The sequence below is a fragment of the Musa acuminata genome, chromosome BXJ3-4, assembly GCF_036884655.1.
Source record: "Musa acuminata AAA Group cultivar baxijiao chromosome BXJ3-4, Cavendish_Baxijiao_AAA, whole genome shotgun sequence".
Classification (NCBI taxonomy): Eukaryota; Viridiplantae; Streptophyta; class Magnoliopsida; order Zingiberales; family Musaceae; genus Musa; species Musa acuminata.
Genome location: NC_088352.1, coordinates 41,524,543 through 41,541,427, shown reverse-complemented (window position 1 = coordinate 41,541,427; position 16,885 = coordinate 41,524,543). Strand labels below are relative to the sequence as shown.

Sequence of the window (16,885 nt, the reverse complement as noted above, 5' to 3'; positions counted from 1 at the left end):
AGGACGTGTTAGCTGTATTGGTCGAGCCTCTGGTGGAGGAGTAGGAGTAGGTGACAAGCAGAAGATAGTGTTTGGTCACAAGAGTCAGTGATCTGCAGAAACAATCCTTGGTATGGATCCAGAAAGAAACAATCGATGTCCATGGCGGACTATCGCTTTCCTTGTATTCGTATGAGAGCAATCTCCAGTTCCACTGTTTGCCAGAAAGCTCTGAAGAGACTTCGTTGCAAGTCTTCACTTGCATTCCCTGTTCAAGTGAGTCTCGATTGGCAACATGGAGGTCAGATGAACGCGGCAGGCATCGGCATCAAGTGTTCTTCATCGATGGAAGCTTCCGTGAAAGTGAACAGCTTTAGATTGTGATGCAAGTGCAGCGATTGCCACATGGTTTGATCATTAGCCATAATCATTCACTTGGCACTCAAGTATTGATTCTATTTTGTCCCATTTATGTTTGGAGGCTTTGAAACGCTAAAAAGATTCTCCAGAGGGACACTTATGTTGCATCCTATGTGTTGATCGATTGTTACTCCTTCCTCTCTCTCTCTCTCTCTCTCTCGGCTCTCTTATCTCTATTTGTGTGCCATGATTGCAACTTGGATGGTTTGCAACGGTATGAAGGAAGAGCGTGGGTTTAATCCCAGCAGCAGACTTGAGTGTACTGTACTTCTGATTTGCTATGATAGTTACCGTCAAAAACATTGAGCTTGGAAACCTAACAAGCATATGTGTTCAAAATGTCAAGCCTATATTTAGATGGCTTTTGATTATAAACCCTTGTGTTACAAGGTTCAACGCTTGATCATGTCAAGCTTTGTTCTCTCTCTTGCTACTATTGCACCACATCAAATGGAACTGATGTTGGTATTTTTTGCTTTAACATCACTGATATTTTACTCCATTAAATAGGGCAAGGAAGAAGACTGAAAGAGTAAAGGATGTGGTTTAGTGTCTTCATGTTCATAGACTGTGTGTACGATAGAACGATCAACAGTCACTCCTTGTACTGCTTTCCTACCATCATTCAATGCTTCAAAGGCTCGTAGAGAGAGGAAGATGGAAGAGGAATTGCCGGAAAGAAAACCATATGTTGTCAAATGTTGTCAAGCATATGTAGATTTCAATTAGAAGCACGCAAATGAACACTCGTTTGGCTACAAAACCATATCTAAAGGATCACCAGACTCGAAATTGAGAGGCATCACAATCCAAATCGATGTCGATTCCAAATCTACCTTCTCGAATAAGAAATATTCTGCGTCTCGATCTTCTGTATCTCCATTCAGAATATACGAGTGGCAATATTGATTTCTTTTCATCTCTCTCCAATTGGATCAAAGAGGTCCAAATCAAAGTTCTCATGATTAACTATGGTAGTGGAATAATTTTTATGCATGTGAATCATCTATAGTAAAGTTCGGTTTGGATGATCCAAATAAGAAGAAGAGAAAAGATGAGACCAAGAAATGTTTGGCTTAAAATCTGAATCACTAGAAAATGCACTGTTTGGAAGTTAATTTGGATAACCATGTAAACTAGCTGAAGACAAAAATGATGAGATCAATATCTCAACCATTAATTGTGATCTTTTTCTAAGATGCACAACATTATTTTGTGATTGTGAGTTTATGTAGTAGAGAAAACAAATCAAACAAATTAAAATAAATTGCCATTCTTACTTTGTTCATTTAATTGGATGAAATATATCAGAGGCTAAAAGCAAAATACTTGCACTGCAAAAGGAGGTCACTTTTCTAGTGCACAACTGCTGTTAAAAATGGAAATCTAGTTTCTATTCACATTTTCTAGATGCAGGAAAAGAAGAACTATAAGCTTTTCTAGTGCACAAGGAGAAATAGGAAATTAGCTGTAGCTCTTTCTCTCTCTCAAAACCTGACATTTACTACTCCTTAATCTTCTTCCATATCAATCTTACAGCGGTGTAGCTCAAGATCTTGGACTGATATGTTTTGTCACTGCTTTTTATCTGTGTCGTTAGAGGATCCAAGACATTATGATACCTGATGATTAGGGCATACTTGATAAGATCCATAAAGGAAGATGCATGAGCTCAAGGACTTGCTCCTCACCTGCACTTCGATCCAAACTAGGATGGTGCAATCTCAGGACCTCGACAAGCTGAATCTTACCACACTATTTTATTCTGGATGACACGACCTTAGAAACTTAGACGAAGGTTTCACTCGGATGATCCAAAGAGGAAGAGAATCTGGAAACACGACATGGGAACTATAAGAATCCATCCATCACTGCCTTGAAATGATCAACCTTTCAGTTAAATAGATTCACCGCACGAGTCTTCCGATCTCCTACCCTTAAATTATGTAGTCTACAACAGCTGATGGCACAAGATGACAACCATTCCTGTAGAGGCATCTATGGAGCATAAACCATGCAAATATCACTTTTACATGCAGATGAAGTGAAGCAAAGCGGTCAAATGTCAACCATCTGCAATACTGATGATACCAAAACCTATCAGCTGCTGCTGCTGCATGTAGATGCAACAATTAGCATCGAAACCCTAGAATCATACGATGAAAGCCAAAAATGAATTATGTGCTGATTGCAATGTAGAGCTGTTTACTGTGTGAAGGAAAAAGAATTATTTCACTTGCTAAAAAAGGGTTCCAAGATAGAAAGACATGTCATTGCATGACAAGTCATCTGAGAATTTGCAATGTCACAGATCCAGTAATCCTCAAACTAGCAAGTAAACTGACATAAAGAAGAAACAAGCCTGCGAGTTGCAGGTCATGCAACTCAACGCTAATCTGGAGGATACCTTATACCCCGCCGTATCTCCTGCTCGAGATCGCCATGGTTTTTACCATGTATAAGAGCCAACTCAGTGGTGGTCATGCTCATCAATGAAGAGGAATTTCTAAAGATGCACAAGTACCACCGATGCAATCAATATATTACCACCACCTTACACTATTCCCATCGAGTGGAGTGGAGTGGAGTGGAGTATAAAAAGAAGATATTGGAGTCTGCTCACACTCCCAGCGGTAGGAGTCTTAAATGCCATCCAATCATTCATAGCAACACAGTGTGAGACCACGATCTTGGGATGCCTATTCCCCAAGTTTTCGATTCTTTCTTACGCCTCCATCGACGAATACCTGTGGCAATCTCGATCACAACCTTGGGATCAGCCTTCGGTTCGCTGAGAGTGTCAAGCCGGAGTGGGTGGGTGCGTTTGTGATTGCCAAAAACATCGAGAACGGCAAGCCCAAGGGGTGGATTATAAGGAAACCTTGGAAATGAAAGAGTCCTACACGGCCGGTGCTGAGGATAATCCTAGGGAGGGAGAGATGATAGCGAGGCAGGAAAAGAAAATGGGTGTTAGAATGAATGGTAAGGTATCTGAAAAGTTGCTGCAGAATCGCAGCACTGACTCCCAGTTCTATAAATGTGTGGAAAAGAAACCATACATGGGTACTACTTACTGACAAGATATTATAAGGTCTCCACACTTAAGCTTTTGATACCGTAAGAAGAAGAAGAAAAGTTGGTCTGAGCTGTGGGCGAAATAGATGCTTGCATTGCCATTATAAGAATCTTAAGTACACCCCGTCGCAGTGACCTCTTTCAGTCAAAACTACAATAGTGAACACATCCCTCTCTTTGTTCTTTACCATTCATGGAGAGTCCTCCCCACGACCAGAGGTCTCTCTGCAGCAGTTGCTCCCTCTTAGCTGGTGCTTTTTACCTCCACGAGCGTACTGTACTTGTGTTGTTTCCCCCCTCTCCTTTTCTTTTTGTTTTCCCCCCACTAGACTGATAGAGCACTACCACTCACTGCAGCTACTGGACTATTTTAATGCACCAAAATGTTCAGATCATATAATGGATTTAATTGCACAAAACCGACATCTCATGAGATACTTTTAAATATGTAGCAGCAGTTTGGTTCATAGGTTCAATCAGCTGGGAATTAAAGAGCACATAAAGGGATGATGATGATGATGATGATGATGGCAACCAAATGGAATGAAGGGAAGCTCACCACATAGCTAATGCACGCGCATAGATCTAATGCAGGTAGATCAGGCTGCGGGCGGAGGCGGCGGAGGATGGTGATGCTCTTGTTGTGGTGGCTTCTTGCGCTTCTTTTTCTCGTAGCTGACGCCCCGTGCCTTTGACTGGACTTCACGAACCTCGCGGAGGTAGAGACGAACGACGCGGGCGCCGAATGGGTTGGTCTCAGGCTTGCCACCGTTCTCCTCGTAGGCAGCACGAAGGCGGCCGATGAGGGCGTCGAGGCTGCCCCAGGCTTGACGGAGGGGGCACGGACACGGCGCGGGGGGGTTGGGGTGGCCGAAGAAGGGGCACATGTGGGTGTGAATTTTGGTCTTGCCGAATTGGTCGAGGTAGCGGAGGAACTCCAGGACATGGGCGCTGCTGCACTGGGAGAGGGCGAGCGGTGGGCGGTGGTTCCTGAGGTACTGACCAAATGTGTTCCAGTCGCGGCGCTTCTGAGACTCGTAGCGGCTTAACGACGGAGGGGAAGAGGAGGTGGCAGCTCCGCCAGCGCTGGCAGCGGCCAAGGAGGTGGTGCTAAAGTTCTGCCGCCTGCTACTGGGACTGATGGCACCGCTGTTCTTGGAATGCGGGCTATCTGGGTTTGGTACCAACTCCATGAAGGAGGATCACTGTAGATTCTTCTTCTTCTTCTTCTTCTCAGTGATCCTTCCGACTCCTTCTACACTTCCTTAGCTCATCCTGCATAAGACTCTCGAGTCACAGCTGACAGAAAACGAATGGATGATGGTGACGACGACCATGAAATACGATGACCTATTTAGCGGCTGCCCCCTACTTCTCTTCCTCTTCACTTACCTGTTGACAAGCTCGAGAAGCTAGATGATCTAGCCATTTCCATTACGCGAGAGAGAGAGAGAGAGAGAGAGAGAGAGAGAGAGAGAGAGAGCGAGAGAGAGAGAGAGCTACTCTACTACAGATCTAGCTCAGATCAGCATGGATTTTGCCTATGTGGTTGCGGCTGACGTTTTGTTGGAGACGAGGAAGGACTAGAAGACCTAGAAAGCCATGATCAGGGGATCACATCTGAACGGGAAGGAAAGACGAGAGGTAAGAGAAGCTTACTGTTTCCAGTGGCTGATGTCTGGCTACGAGAGAAAAGATTCCGAAAGCCTACATGTTTCTTCTGTACACAAGAGGGGAGTCCCAAAGCCCGTGGAACTCTTGCTCGGCCTAATAAAAGGAGATCGAGAATCCTGCTCAATTTCTGGGCAGGTCTTGCCTACACCAATGAGAAAAATCAACGAGCTGAATGAGTGAGAGAGAAAGTGCATCGGTGCACAGCTAGGGCTTCTGTGTCAATGGAGACAAAGCTTGACAGTGGGACGAAAGGTGATGTGACAAGATAAAAAGTAAGCACTGGTGGGGGCTGTGATATTGGGGATGAAACGAACTTATCTTCATTATGGAATCATCCCATTAACATCTCTCTATTTCCTCACTAATCTCCATCTTCCTCCTCTAAACGCACCAACTCCCCACTGCTTCTCGACGTGGAATTCAGGGACGGATCATGATGCTTCGGTTCCCATAATATATGCTCCCGATTCGGCTGGTTGCGTCCACAGGAACAGTTGATCACGCTTTGACGTTTGCACTGTTCTTACCCACCGATCCTACAAATTCCAAAGACTTGCATAGGCGTGGAAGGAGCAAAAGAATCATATTCGTTGGGGGGCCGCCTGAGGTCGGCTTTTGGAAACCACCATCGGAAATTTCAGGGATGATGTAACCTGTCGAAGAACGATGATCGACAAGGCCAGTTCGTGAGGGTCCGAATCATCACCATCATCATCATCATCAGCCTACCATGTTTCAGGGGTGTGTGAGTGATACAGTGGATTTCTTTCGGTGATCTCCGATGGCACCCGAATTATATGAAGATGATATAAGTATTCTCTCTGCCAACTATCACATAAACCCTAAACCCTATTGTTTGTGCTCACAACATCTCTGCTTTCGCTGACAAACAAAATGATGTAAAGGATCCAAACGCCTTCCGAGCTGTAGTAGCGGTGAAGCTTCTCTCATTTAATGGTGTCGGAACTGAAGACAGACCGAGAGAAGAAAGATATTTTACTGTGCCATGTCAGGATGGATGAAGGATTTCTCGGAACATGAATGCTGGATTCCCCTTTTGTTTGCTTTCCTCTCCTCCGATCTCAAGCTTTGTTTCCCGCAACCGCTACTGTTTCCCTCCCTTCAATTTTCTCGATCTGCTGCACAAGAAATTCCTCGAGTCGAAGAAGATCAATAAGAACGATAGTGATTCTTGGTTTCTGTTTTCTTTTCCTAGGATAATTGGTTCTCATGGTCCTTTCGTTGGAGTTGACACATCCATTAATGACCACCTTGTTTGTTTCCAAGCTGTGGAAGATACAGCTCTTTGATTTTGAGCTCCTACCTACATAGATTCGTGATTCCTTTTTCTTTCTTTCTCTTGTAGAAATCAAGATGAACTTAAAATGCATTAGAAGACTGGACTATAAACCAGTCCTATGGAGGATGGATGACTACGAACCAGTTGTTTACCATTGTGCATGCCCATGTGGGTTCCTATGGAGGATGAAAACCAGTCGTCGGTGCAAATGAATCGAAGGTATCTCATGCATAATGTGGCTAAAGGACCAAACGAGTTCACTGTTGTTATTAGATATTTAGTGAGCATGATGCTACTATGCCCAAAAGGGATCAACAACTATCTATATCAACATCATTAACTCCTCCTCGAGGTTTTCGACATATCGACATATCAATCTTTCTTGGCATACATTAATAAGGTTGAAGATGTTTGGTATATAATTCCGTCTTCCTCATTTTTCTTTTATAAAAAGGTAAAATAAAATTATGATCAAAAGTTTTTATCACATTCTATGTCAAATAGTCATCAACATCAAACCAATTATATAACAACTTACTTCTCACACTATTTCACATTGTTTTCATAAAAATAATTAAGTAGTTAATCGGACTATAAAAAGAACAAGGATAGAGATAAAATAAAATGATATGTTACTGTGGAAATCATAAAACTGTGGAAGGCATATGTATAACTCAGTAAATCACGCCATATGATTCTTCGAAGAACAAGAATGCTGGTATATTACAGATTTAAAGGGAAAGGAAGTTACTCGTAAGTGTTCCAGATGATGTTGATGCTACATAAACCCCATCATAAATGAACGAATCAATTCAACCTGAGACATTCTTGGTGTCACGTAATACATCTCAAAAGATGTACGCGTTGTTGTTTCTATGTCTATCGTGTTATATAGCCAGCAAGAGTGTTAGGATACATAATATATAAATAGTTGCCTATTATTGAGTTTGAAGTTATATATTTTGAGTCACAATTTTATCTGAATTCCAACATGGATAAAGATAGTAGGTTAAGGAGAGTTTGTAAGTGTCATCAGAAAGGAACAGTAGAAGAGACTCTTTCTTCAAGAAGTAATCTTACCATAATTAATTATTTTATTACTGAAATAAGTTTATAGTACATTTTCTTCTTATATTTACTGAGACGACAAACTACCATTTTTTGACTCCATGACAAAGCATTCAACGTCATTAGCGACAAGCTTGCTATGGTGGTGGATTAGCACAGAAATCATACCATGACACTAGAAAATGAGATTATATATTACATCTTTTATTTTGTTCCCAAATCTTCCTATGGAAAGAAAAGACTACATTGATTGGAAATCCAACACCACTCAAACCAATCAATCAGTTAAAACTCACTTTTATTTTTTTAATTGTTAATAATAATTTACTTTTTATTTTTTTTAATTTTTTTAAAAATAAATAGATTTATGATATCGTGCTGATTGATGACACCTGATCGAACCGGGAAACCGGTTCGGCAGTCAAACCAGTTAGCGGTCATGTTCCCCATCCGGTCCAATTTTAGGCCTACATACACAGCTGGCACGAAAAAAAAAAAATTTAGGATTACAAACCGAATCATTTTTATATAGGTTTAATTAACAGAAAAAAAAGAGATGAAATATATCTGTCATTTCAACGGTTGGTAAAACATCCAGCCATACAAGTAATGTCAGGGGACTCCTAGTCAACCCAATCGCAACTAGTGCAACAATCTCGGTATATATACACACAGGAGGACCCTATAGGATAATAATAATATTATAATTAGTGGAGGAAATCTTTCATTGGGTCATCATGATGGATCTTCTTCATTCGATAGGCCTCCATATCTTCCACGGTAACCTGCATGGACATAAAATCATAAGAGAATTAGACTTCCCATCCACCTCCCACATAAATCAACAATATTGTCATAATTAAAGGATTTCCTTCCGATCATGTGTTTGCAGCAAAACTTCACCTACGAATAAAAAGATCACACATTATAATCTGTTTTGGGAATTGCTTCGGCTTGCCATGGCGTTAATGTTCAACAATACTAGCCGGACTGGTATGTACCATCATCTACTACTAGTCTAGCCAGAGACCACAATTTACCATATAACTCAGTGTAGTCAGTTGGTATTCATTTTTCATTTATTTTTATTGGTTCAGGTTTCTATGAAGCTTTAGGAGCTTTTGATACTGAAAACTTATTTTCACATCAATTAAGAATTGATTTGTGAATTAAGTACCTCATCATCCCATTTGACATTGTATTTTCTCTTTCTTTCATCCCTTTCTTCCTTCTTTCGTTCATCCTCCTGTACAAACAGACAGACAGTTTTAGCATCAATGAATTAACAAAAAGCACACGAGTAAACAAAAGTAAGAGCCACTAATCTACCTTCTTCAGTGCTTCTACCAGCAACTTTTTATCTAGAACAAGATCATCAGGGACCTCAGTTCCCCAAGCGGCAAGCTGCTTTTCTTCATGCTGTACAGGCTTATCTGCAAAATGCATATATTAGCATATTCAATGTCATAAATAAATATAAATGAAGAACTAAAATAAACTAGGAAAAACCTTAGAGGCCCAAAACCATATTTTTCATACATTCAAAAAGAAACTGAGCTCCAATAATCGTGGATCCTTGCATCAAAGAAAGATTGTCACACTTTCATGAAGATACGAAAAAGGGGATGGTATCGGTAGTAGTTATAATATTGATACTCCTTCTACATACCATGGAATCTCTCGATGATACAGTAATTTACATCAAAGAAGCTAATAACCTAAAAGAAACTTGTATAAAGCAACTACCTAAATTGAGCATAAAAAACCTAAACTGAACAAGTGAGCTCTAGTTAGTTCAGTTCAAGATTTTTTAAGTCAAACGGAACATAAAGATGAGCACTGATGTTGAACATGAACACCTTTTCATTTTTCTCTTTTCTTCTCCCATTTACCAAGACACCAACATTTTATATGAGAAAATTGAAGGTGATATAGAAGATTATCGTTGACACACCTAAAAAGAAAGGAAGATGAGAACCAAACAGCATGCAACAAAGTAGAAACTGATCGCTATCAAATGAAAACATGGAACTAATATTAAACGGCCTGCCAGACTGAGATAACTTCAGTCGTAAAATGTATTAAGCTTGTCTGGTCATGTACTTCAAGAAAAATCTTAAGCAGTCAGTTCACTCGGTACTTCTTAGCATTGAATTTAGTAGTTGCAAACAATATCATGGGGTAATTATAGAAAACTGCAGCTCTCTGAAAGGTAGGAGTCCAGTAAGCCAGTCCAAACCAACCCATTATACAGAAAATTAAACAAGGCTTAGGTTGGCCAAAAACCTCCACGAAAATCCAAGTCGGCTCAGCAATAAGAGGGCTGTCAAAATGAACCAACAAAATCAAACCCCAATGCCTTGTATACCAAAGCAGACCATGAAGTCTCTAGTCTCTGATTTTGACTTTCATCCTCTGTCCCTCTCACTGCCATCACTATGAATGACAGTCCAGCTGCTCTGAACCAAACCAACCCTTTATACAGAAAATTAAACAAGGCTTAGGTTGGCCAAAGACCTCCACGACAATCCAAGTCGGCTCAGCGCTAAGAGGGCTGTCAAAATGAACCAACAAAATCAAACCCCAATGCCTTGTATACCAAAGCAGACCATGACGTCTCTAAGTCTCTGATTTTGACTTTCATCCTCTCTCTCTCACTGCCATCACTATGAATGACAGCCCAGCTGCTCTGAACCAATGCCTTGTATACCAAAGCAGACCATGACGTCTCTAAGTCTCTGATTTTGACTTTCATCCTCTCTCTCTCACTGCCATCACTATGAATGACAGCCCAGCTGATCTGAACCAAGCAGGCATTTGATGCCTCTCTTCCCTCTCTCCCTTTGTCTTAAACTCTATAGATTATGCTACTTGGAAATGAACATGAATTCGAAGAATTCTTCAAATTGGCATGTTTAGCAGGAAAATGCCAATGAGATTGTCATGACCTTGAAGACAATGTCAAAAACGAAAAATGATCTTATTTTTAAATTGGTTATGGAAAGTATGAAAATTTCTATCATACTGACCTTCTGCAGCTTCTTTACGAGCCATATTTGCCTTCAAAAGCTCTGTTGCAGCTTCAGCAGCTTCAATTCCTGCTGAGCCTGTGCAGTAGCTATTGCGGATGGTTTGTTTACAGCATTTGTAGCCCCAATGGTGATCCCTCCACCATGATCCCCAAACTGTGGTGTGGTTATTGATATAGACATCTTCTTCATATTTGCTTCTGGGAAGGGAGGTCTCCTACAAGTAACCAACATTTATAGTCTAATCAGCGAGAGAAATATTGTTATAAGATGCAGAGGAAGCCAAATTCAAATAATAGCAGAATAAGACCGAAAACTACCTAATGATCTAATTAGCCAAAAAAATCTTGTTATAAGATGCTGAGGAAACCAAATTCAATCAATGGCAGAATATGACCAAATATTATGCAGAGAAAAAATCTCTATGTAACATAACTATTGCTGAATATCTATAATAGGAATTATAGGATATCAATGCATTACTGACTTCTAAGGATAACAAAGCATTACTGACTTCTAAAAGTAATCAAATAAGACAACAAAAAGATCTCCTGTCAAGATATCGTACCTGGCCTCTTATTATTCGACCAGCACGATCATACTCAACCTCTCTCTCACTTTGTCCAAGAAGAAGTTCTCTAGGTAATGCTTCTTCAGATGCTGCATTTCCATATTTCTCCATGATGGTATCCTTTGTGTTGTTTTTCAACTTGTCCTTGATAACCTTATAATTCTTAAAGAGTAGTTCTGCTTGAGAAGGGGCAGCTTGCATGTGGATATCCTGTCCCTTCTCAAAAGCTTCCCAGGCATGGATGTTAAGCTGTTTAAACTCCAGTGCTTGTCCGCTAAGTCTGTTTTGGTTATCACCCTATATGGCAAATCATAAAAAAATAAGTTATTTATTGTAAAGCAGAAAGATGGAAGAAACTTGACATATGTTTCAGAAAGACAATGCAAACTCACTTCATAGAACTTCTCATTTGGATCACTGTCAGGTATAGGATCTTCACGCATAGAACGGGTTTTCGGGTCATAATAGGCCGAATTCACATCTAGGTTCAAAAGGTACTTTGCAGTATCCTCTCTAATACGCAAGTTCCTGAAAGAACAAACGAGTTACATTTATGCATATAAGTCCTAGTAAATCCAGTGGCAGCAAATGTTTAATTGCAAAGCTCACAAAGTTCCTGTGTTTTCATATCAAATTACCTGACAGTTCCAGTGCTTCCACCCCCAGTGGTACGCACACGTTTCTCCACCTTTGCAAAGTCCATCTGTTTGCTCTCGTCAACCTTAGCCTCGTCAACTTTCAGATAATCATCGTCGTCGTCGTTATCGCTACCACCATCCTCATCATCCTTTTTGTTGTTCTTCTCCTCTAGTTTCTTCAACTGTTCCTCTTTCAAATACTTCCGCCTGGCTTCATCTCTAGCCTCATACTGCTCAATTACACGAGAATAAGTGGAAGCATCATAACCATTCCAACGGTCACGTTTTCCATCATAATCAAGTTCAAATAACTCAATCTTCTCGTCGGGAGCTATATGCATGTTTGTCCACTTGGCTCCCAGTTTTCTAGGCCTGTCCATGCAGGACTTTTTGTCGTGTGTCATTGCCCCACAACTACAACATTGAAGAGAATTTATCAGACATCAAGCAGTTACAAAACAATGTATGGCATAACAATTTCGAATAAATTATAAGAACCTCTTGTTAAATCAAGAGCAGTTCAACATTAATCAGAACTATAATATACCAAGTATCAACAGTATAGGATCATAATTCTTTGATTCCACAACAAAAAACCAGGCCTTTAGGAAAAGTATAATAGTTTATAGTGCAACGCCTTGTGCTACTTAAAGTGCCAATAATATAAGCTAAAGATAATGAACTTACTTTTCACATGCACCTTTTCTGTATCGATCAGCCTGATAAATTTTTGCACCTCTATCATACCATGATTTGGAGTAATTTGGATCTGACTTCCATTTCCTCTGATGCTTCAAGCTCTATAGGAAAAGAATGGGCACAGGTTACTAATTTCCTAAGAAAGAAGAATTTAAGTGAGAAGCACAATGAATTTTCATGAAGAAACTTACAGGCCTCTCAGCATTAAGATACCAAGGAGCTGATGACATATATTGAGGAATATGTGGATTGATCTCCTTTCCATCTTCATCAACCTCAGCTGGAGCAAGCCCAGCCTTACGTGCTTCCTCCAATTCAAGTTGCTTCCTATGGTCTTCTCGTGATTTGAATGATGCTGCAGTAAAGAGATCAAAATGTATCAAAGCAACTACATTAATAAAACATTTACACAGGAGATAGATACAATTCCACCAAACTTCTGCAAATAGATGGTTCACAGAATATAAAATTTCGTGATTACCAACATGTCAGCAAAGGTTGGATGATCTACCAAATAGCTTACCACTAACTGGTCCATGCTGATTGATCCAGCCCATGCATTATGTACCATAGGATTGTCATGATGATTGGTATGTGTCAGCATAGGTCCGACGAGATACTAGCTAGGCCACTTTTCGGTCCATGCCAGTTGATCTGACCCATGCCAGCGACATGGTCGACCGAGCAGCATGGCAGAAATCACACAATGACAAAAAGTTATCAATACCCCTTCTGTTACAGAATGACAATCTTTTGTGCATAATAATATGCTAAAAATTTAACAAATTTGGTCCATAATCATTAGCATGACAAGAAATTGTCATACTTTATGAGACACTTGATAATTGTTATATTTTGTATATTCATGAATCTCCATGTATTGATGTGTTTGCTAGCATATGAATATACATAATAAGCATCAAAATTTGCACTAGGCACTGACATGTATAAAAGATTCTATGAATCTTCTGGCCACTACTATATTTCCGTATTCCATTAGAAAAAGCTAAATGCACATGCAAGGAAAATGAAAGAAAATAAGGAATTATTTTAATTTATGCTACTTCATATTTTACCATGTAACAAACAATTTTCAAAACATTGAGACAAAGGTTTAATGATCTATGCAACTTTAGAACCCTAAGTCTCAAGGAAAATGCAAACTTGACGAGAATGAGAATGTTCTAAAAATTCAATAAAATTTAAGAAAAAATCAAATACAAAAATCTAATATGGAATACCGACATAAGAATGCAACCAGAGACAACCAGATCAAAAGAATATCAATCCTACATGGCTAAATTCTCATAGCAAATACATAAAGCAACTCAGGAACCAACCAATCTCATTGCATCTCCTGATTTCCGTGAAAAGAAACCTAGGAACAATTAAGGATAGAAAGTTGAGTAACAAGTTAAGTTTTTGGATCCAAAAAAATCCAAATAAAATCAAGTTGGAAAACCAAGACTTTTTCCATTTGTGTTCTTTTTGTTCACCATCCTATGACCACTCCTCTTTTTTTCCCTATTTTTTTATCTAACTAATGCATATCAGTCTTTTTGCAGAAATCTTCAAAATGATTATGAGAACAATAAGTCGACAGTTTCATATAAAGAAGTCCAATAGAATCTATCAAACTACCTCCAGCTACTTACGTCTCTTCAACTAATGAATGCTTTTAGATTAACATATTCAATCAATTATCCAATGTCGATATTTGTCACAACGTAGCAATTGCTTAAAACACATGTAAGTATATGCATGCCATTAGGGGTGGGAATCTTGGCCTAGTATGACATGGAGACAACCTATCCATCCACAACAGCAAATAATCATATGACACCAAACATGCATCCATATTCTTTCTAAAAGATTAATTAATTAATTGTATATAATTGAAATCTGCAGTATAAAGTCCATAAAAGAGAAATATACAAAGCCTTCAAATAAGAAACAAAATTTTCCTTATGATATGTGACGTGAACTTTCAGCCAAGCAATAAAAGTTGGAGGTCAGTAGCCTTCACTTCACTAAACCTTCAAACCTATGGTAAAGGTGAAAGGGAAGACTTCATAATTGCTCACTGATATGGTAAAATGGCATGAATGGCAGAGGAGGAAAATGGCGGCATGAGTGCCAACAATGTTGCAAGTTTCTTGCAACATTCTTCCGTACCAGCTTCAGTGGAGCCTATGATTCTATTGCCTGGTGGTGTTGTTGAGATGAGAGCACTGCTTCAGGCTCATGATGAAAGCCAGATGCTTTTGTCTCCATATTTTTCTACTGATATTTTTTATATCAGTAGAAAAATTTCAGACAGGTTACATTCCAATATCTAGGATCTACTTTGTCTTAACCCCAAAATGACAAAGGAAAAAAGATCTAAGATAAACATGCAGCACCACACCAATTCCAGAAAAGTCAGCACATTAACATATGCTATGAGTTCATATGAACCACATGGCATGATAATCTTCTCAAATAAGAAGGAAATTTTCTTTTAATCTCAAGGATTATTTCATCATCATTTGACCATCCAAAACTTTTCATTGAGATGGAAAGTCTAGTCCAGTGTTAATAGTTATAACATAATATACTAAGATGAAGATATTCAGAATATGGCAATAAGAGCATATAGTAGATTACTCTGAAGAAAATTATATGGATAACGAAAAGAAGTTTTCAGACACATATGAAGACTAGAAACAGAAATGCTAAAAATCCCTCTTTCTCAATTAAAAAAAAAATCAAACAAAAGATACTAGATAAAAGAAAACACAACTTTCTGTGAACAACCATGAACCTGATGAATTTAATAGTCTTTTCCAAATAATGCGAAAGAAATTTTAAAAATAAAAGAATTGGTGTCACCAGCTAAAAACAACTAAAACAACACAAATAAAACCATACTAGCCAAAACCATCAAACTCACAGCCAAACAGAAACCGGAAACCACAGCAATACCCCAACTAAAAAGTGGGGGTAACTTTTCATGAAGGGAAAGGGGAAGCACAAAGTTTATATCTAAGAATAACAAAGTTCCATGATTAAATCACTTAATTATGTCAATAGCACACAGAGAACTATAATTCTTTTCAGGTGATACAAATTACAAATTCTAGATGCAGAGTTTCACAAAGGCAAAACCCTAATTACAGGTCAAACCAATATAAAAAACAGCCATCACCGAAACCATATAATCCCTCGTCACCGCACACTTCCAATCAAGAAACACCACAACTAAACCTGATCCCCACAGAGCTCAAAGATGGGGGACTAGACCATAAGAATCCAAGACGAACAAGAGATGGAAATATACCTGAAGCCGTCGCCATGAAGGGGGCGCGCACTCTGCTTTGTTCCGCTTTAAAGGGGGTCACGAATCAAACCTGTAAATTACAAGATCAAACAAACGTCTTTGGAATTAAACCAAACAATCATGCTAAAGAAATGGAAGCACATCAGGAAAAGGTATAATGATTTGATCCAGGTCCAAAAATAAGAGACAGGTATAAGGTTAGGCTAGGGCGTGAGCAAAATAAGGGTAAGGCATGCGCATGAGTGGCGGACGAAGGAAGAGGAAGGAGAGGAGGGATGATGACTTACCAAAGCCTTTCGCCGCTATTTCGCTGTCGATGCCCGCCGATGCTCACTGGGACGTCAATAAGGAAGACGACGAAAGGAAAACCGACTTATATATATATATAGCGAGAAACGAGCCCAGTCCGAAACCTATTGGGTCTTGTTTGTCTCGTTATAAACTTATATATATATATATATATTAACACTTAATCTTTAGTGGTGCAAGACGAGATCCACGAGTGTTTAGTATGGAAAAAGACACATTGGTAGTTGGAAAAGTAACATGGGGTTCATGTTATAATAATGAATGATAAACTTAGTGCGCGGATTAATATTATTATAAATATTATCCAATTTATATAATTAAACAAGCTTTTCTTTCTGTTCTTTTATTACTCATAGACCTACCTGCCTTGTGATTGGAGAGCGCAGCAGACCCACTTATAGTTTCCCATTTTAAACTCAATTATAAAGAGGTGGTCAACACAAGTAGAGTACGGATTAGTTAAAGCATGCCCAGTTTAATTGATTTCCATTACGATCGGTTGTAAGAACTATAGGATCATAATTCGAAAATAATAAGTTATGGTTATATTAAAGCGTCATTAGTGATTAAGACGGTCACTTTGGTTGTTTGGGTGATCGTTATACTTTTTCCTTCTTTTGTGCTTTTATTGTTGAATTAAAGCTTTTTATTTGTTTATTGGTGATTTGTTGGCGTAAAGAAACGCTTTATCCACCGTCCATCGCTGGCCCTCTGTCAGTAGATGGAATCTAATCCGTCCATTGTGAAAGTCCCAGGCGCATGCAACCGTCCAGCAAACGATCTCTCCATCCGTCCGTCCGTCCA

The 16,885-nt window shown here is 39.3% G+C and overlaps 2 protein-coding genes across 5 annotated transcripts; both read right to left on the bottom strand.

The window, feature by feature from the left end:
• Window positions 1-3,860: 3,860 nt before the first annotated feature.
• LOC135634859 (protein G1-like4) lies at window positions 3,861-5,351 on the bottom strand. 3 transcript variants are annotated; one of them, XM_065145532.1, is made up of 3 exons: window positions 5,134-5,351; window positions 4,978-5,066; window positions 3,861-4,749 (listed from the first exon to the last, which is right to left on the bottom strand). In XM_065145532.1, the coding sequence occupies exon 3, from the start codon at window positions 4,665-4,667 to the stop codon at window positions 4,074-4,076; it is 594 nt and encodes a 197-aa protein (XP_065001604.1). In that variant the 5' UTR covers window positions 4,668-4,749; window positions 4,978-5,066; window positions 5,134-5,351; the 3' UTR covers window positions 3,861-4,073. The 3 variants fall into 3 exon arrangements, with proteins under 3 accessions (XP_065001604.1, XP_065001605.1, XP_065001603.1); XM_065145533.1 differs by having other exon boundaries at window positions 4,983-5,066; XM_065145531.1 differs by lacking the exon at window positions 4,978-5,066.
• A 2,718-nt stretch (window positions 5,352-8,069) lies between these two features.
• LOC135634645 (pre-mRNA-splicing factor SLU7-like) lies at window positions 8,070-16,185 on the bottom strand. 2 transcript variants are annotated; one of them, XM_065145097.1, is made up of 11 exons: window positions 16,060-16,185; window positions 15,773-15,842; window positions 12,645-12,808; window positions 12,442-12,554; window positions 11,755-12,168; window positions 11,509-11,644; window positions 11,114-11,413; window positions 10,546-10,762; window positions 8,846-8,949; window positions 8,694-8,762; window positions 8,070-8,301 (listed from the first exon to the last, which is right to left on the bottom strand). In XM_065145097.1, the coding sequence occupies exons 2-11, from the start codon at window positions 15,786-15,788 to the stop codon at window positions 8,224-8,226; spliced, it is 1,611 nt and encodes a 536-aa protein (XP_065001169.1). In that variant the 5' UTR covers window positions 15,789-15,842; window positions 16,060-16,185; the 3' UTR covers window positions 8,070-8,223. The 2 variants fall into 2 exon arrangements, with proteins under 2 accessions (XP_065001169.1, XP_065001170.1); XM_065145098.1 differs by lacking the exon at window positions 16,060-16,185 and having other exon boundaries at window positions 15,773-16,021.
• Between the last annotated feature and the right edge of the window lie 700 nt (window positions 16,186-16,885).

Bases quoted from the DNA above. Each gene is read 5' to 3' on its own strand.
- LOC135634859 (XM_065145532.1), bottom strand. From the start codon at position 4,667: ATGGAGTTGGTACCAAACCCAGATAGCCCGCATTCCAAGAACAGCGGT.
- LOC135634645 (XM_065145097.1), bottom strand. The intron at 11,645-11,754 runs GTAATTTGATAT...TTGTTCTTTCAG, and splicing joins GGAAGCACTGGAACTGTCAG to GAACTTGCGTATTAGAGAGG. The intron at 8,950-10,545 runs GTCAGTATGATA...TGCATTTTGCAG, and splicing joins TCGTAAAGAAGCTGCAGAAG to ATAAGCCTGTACAGCATGAA.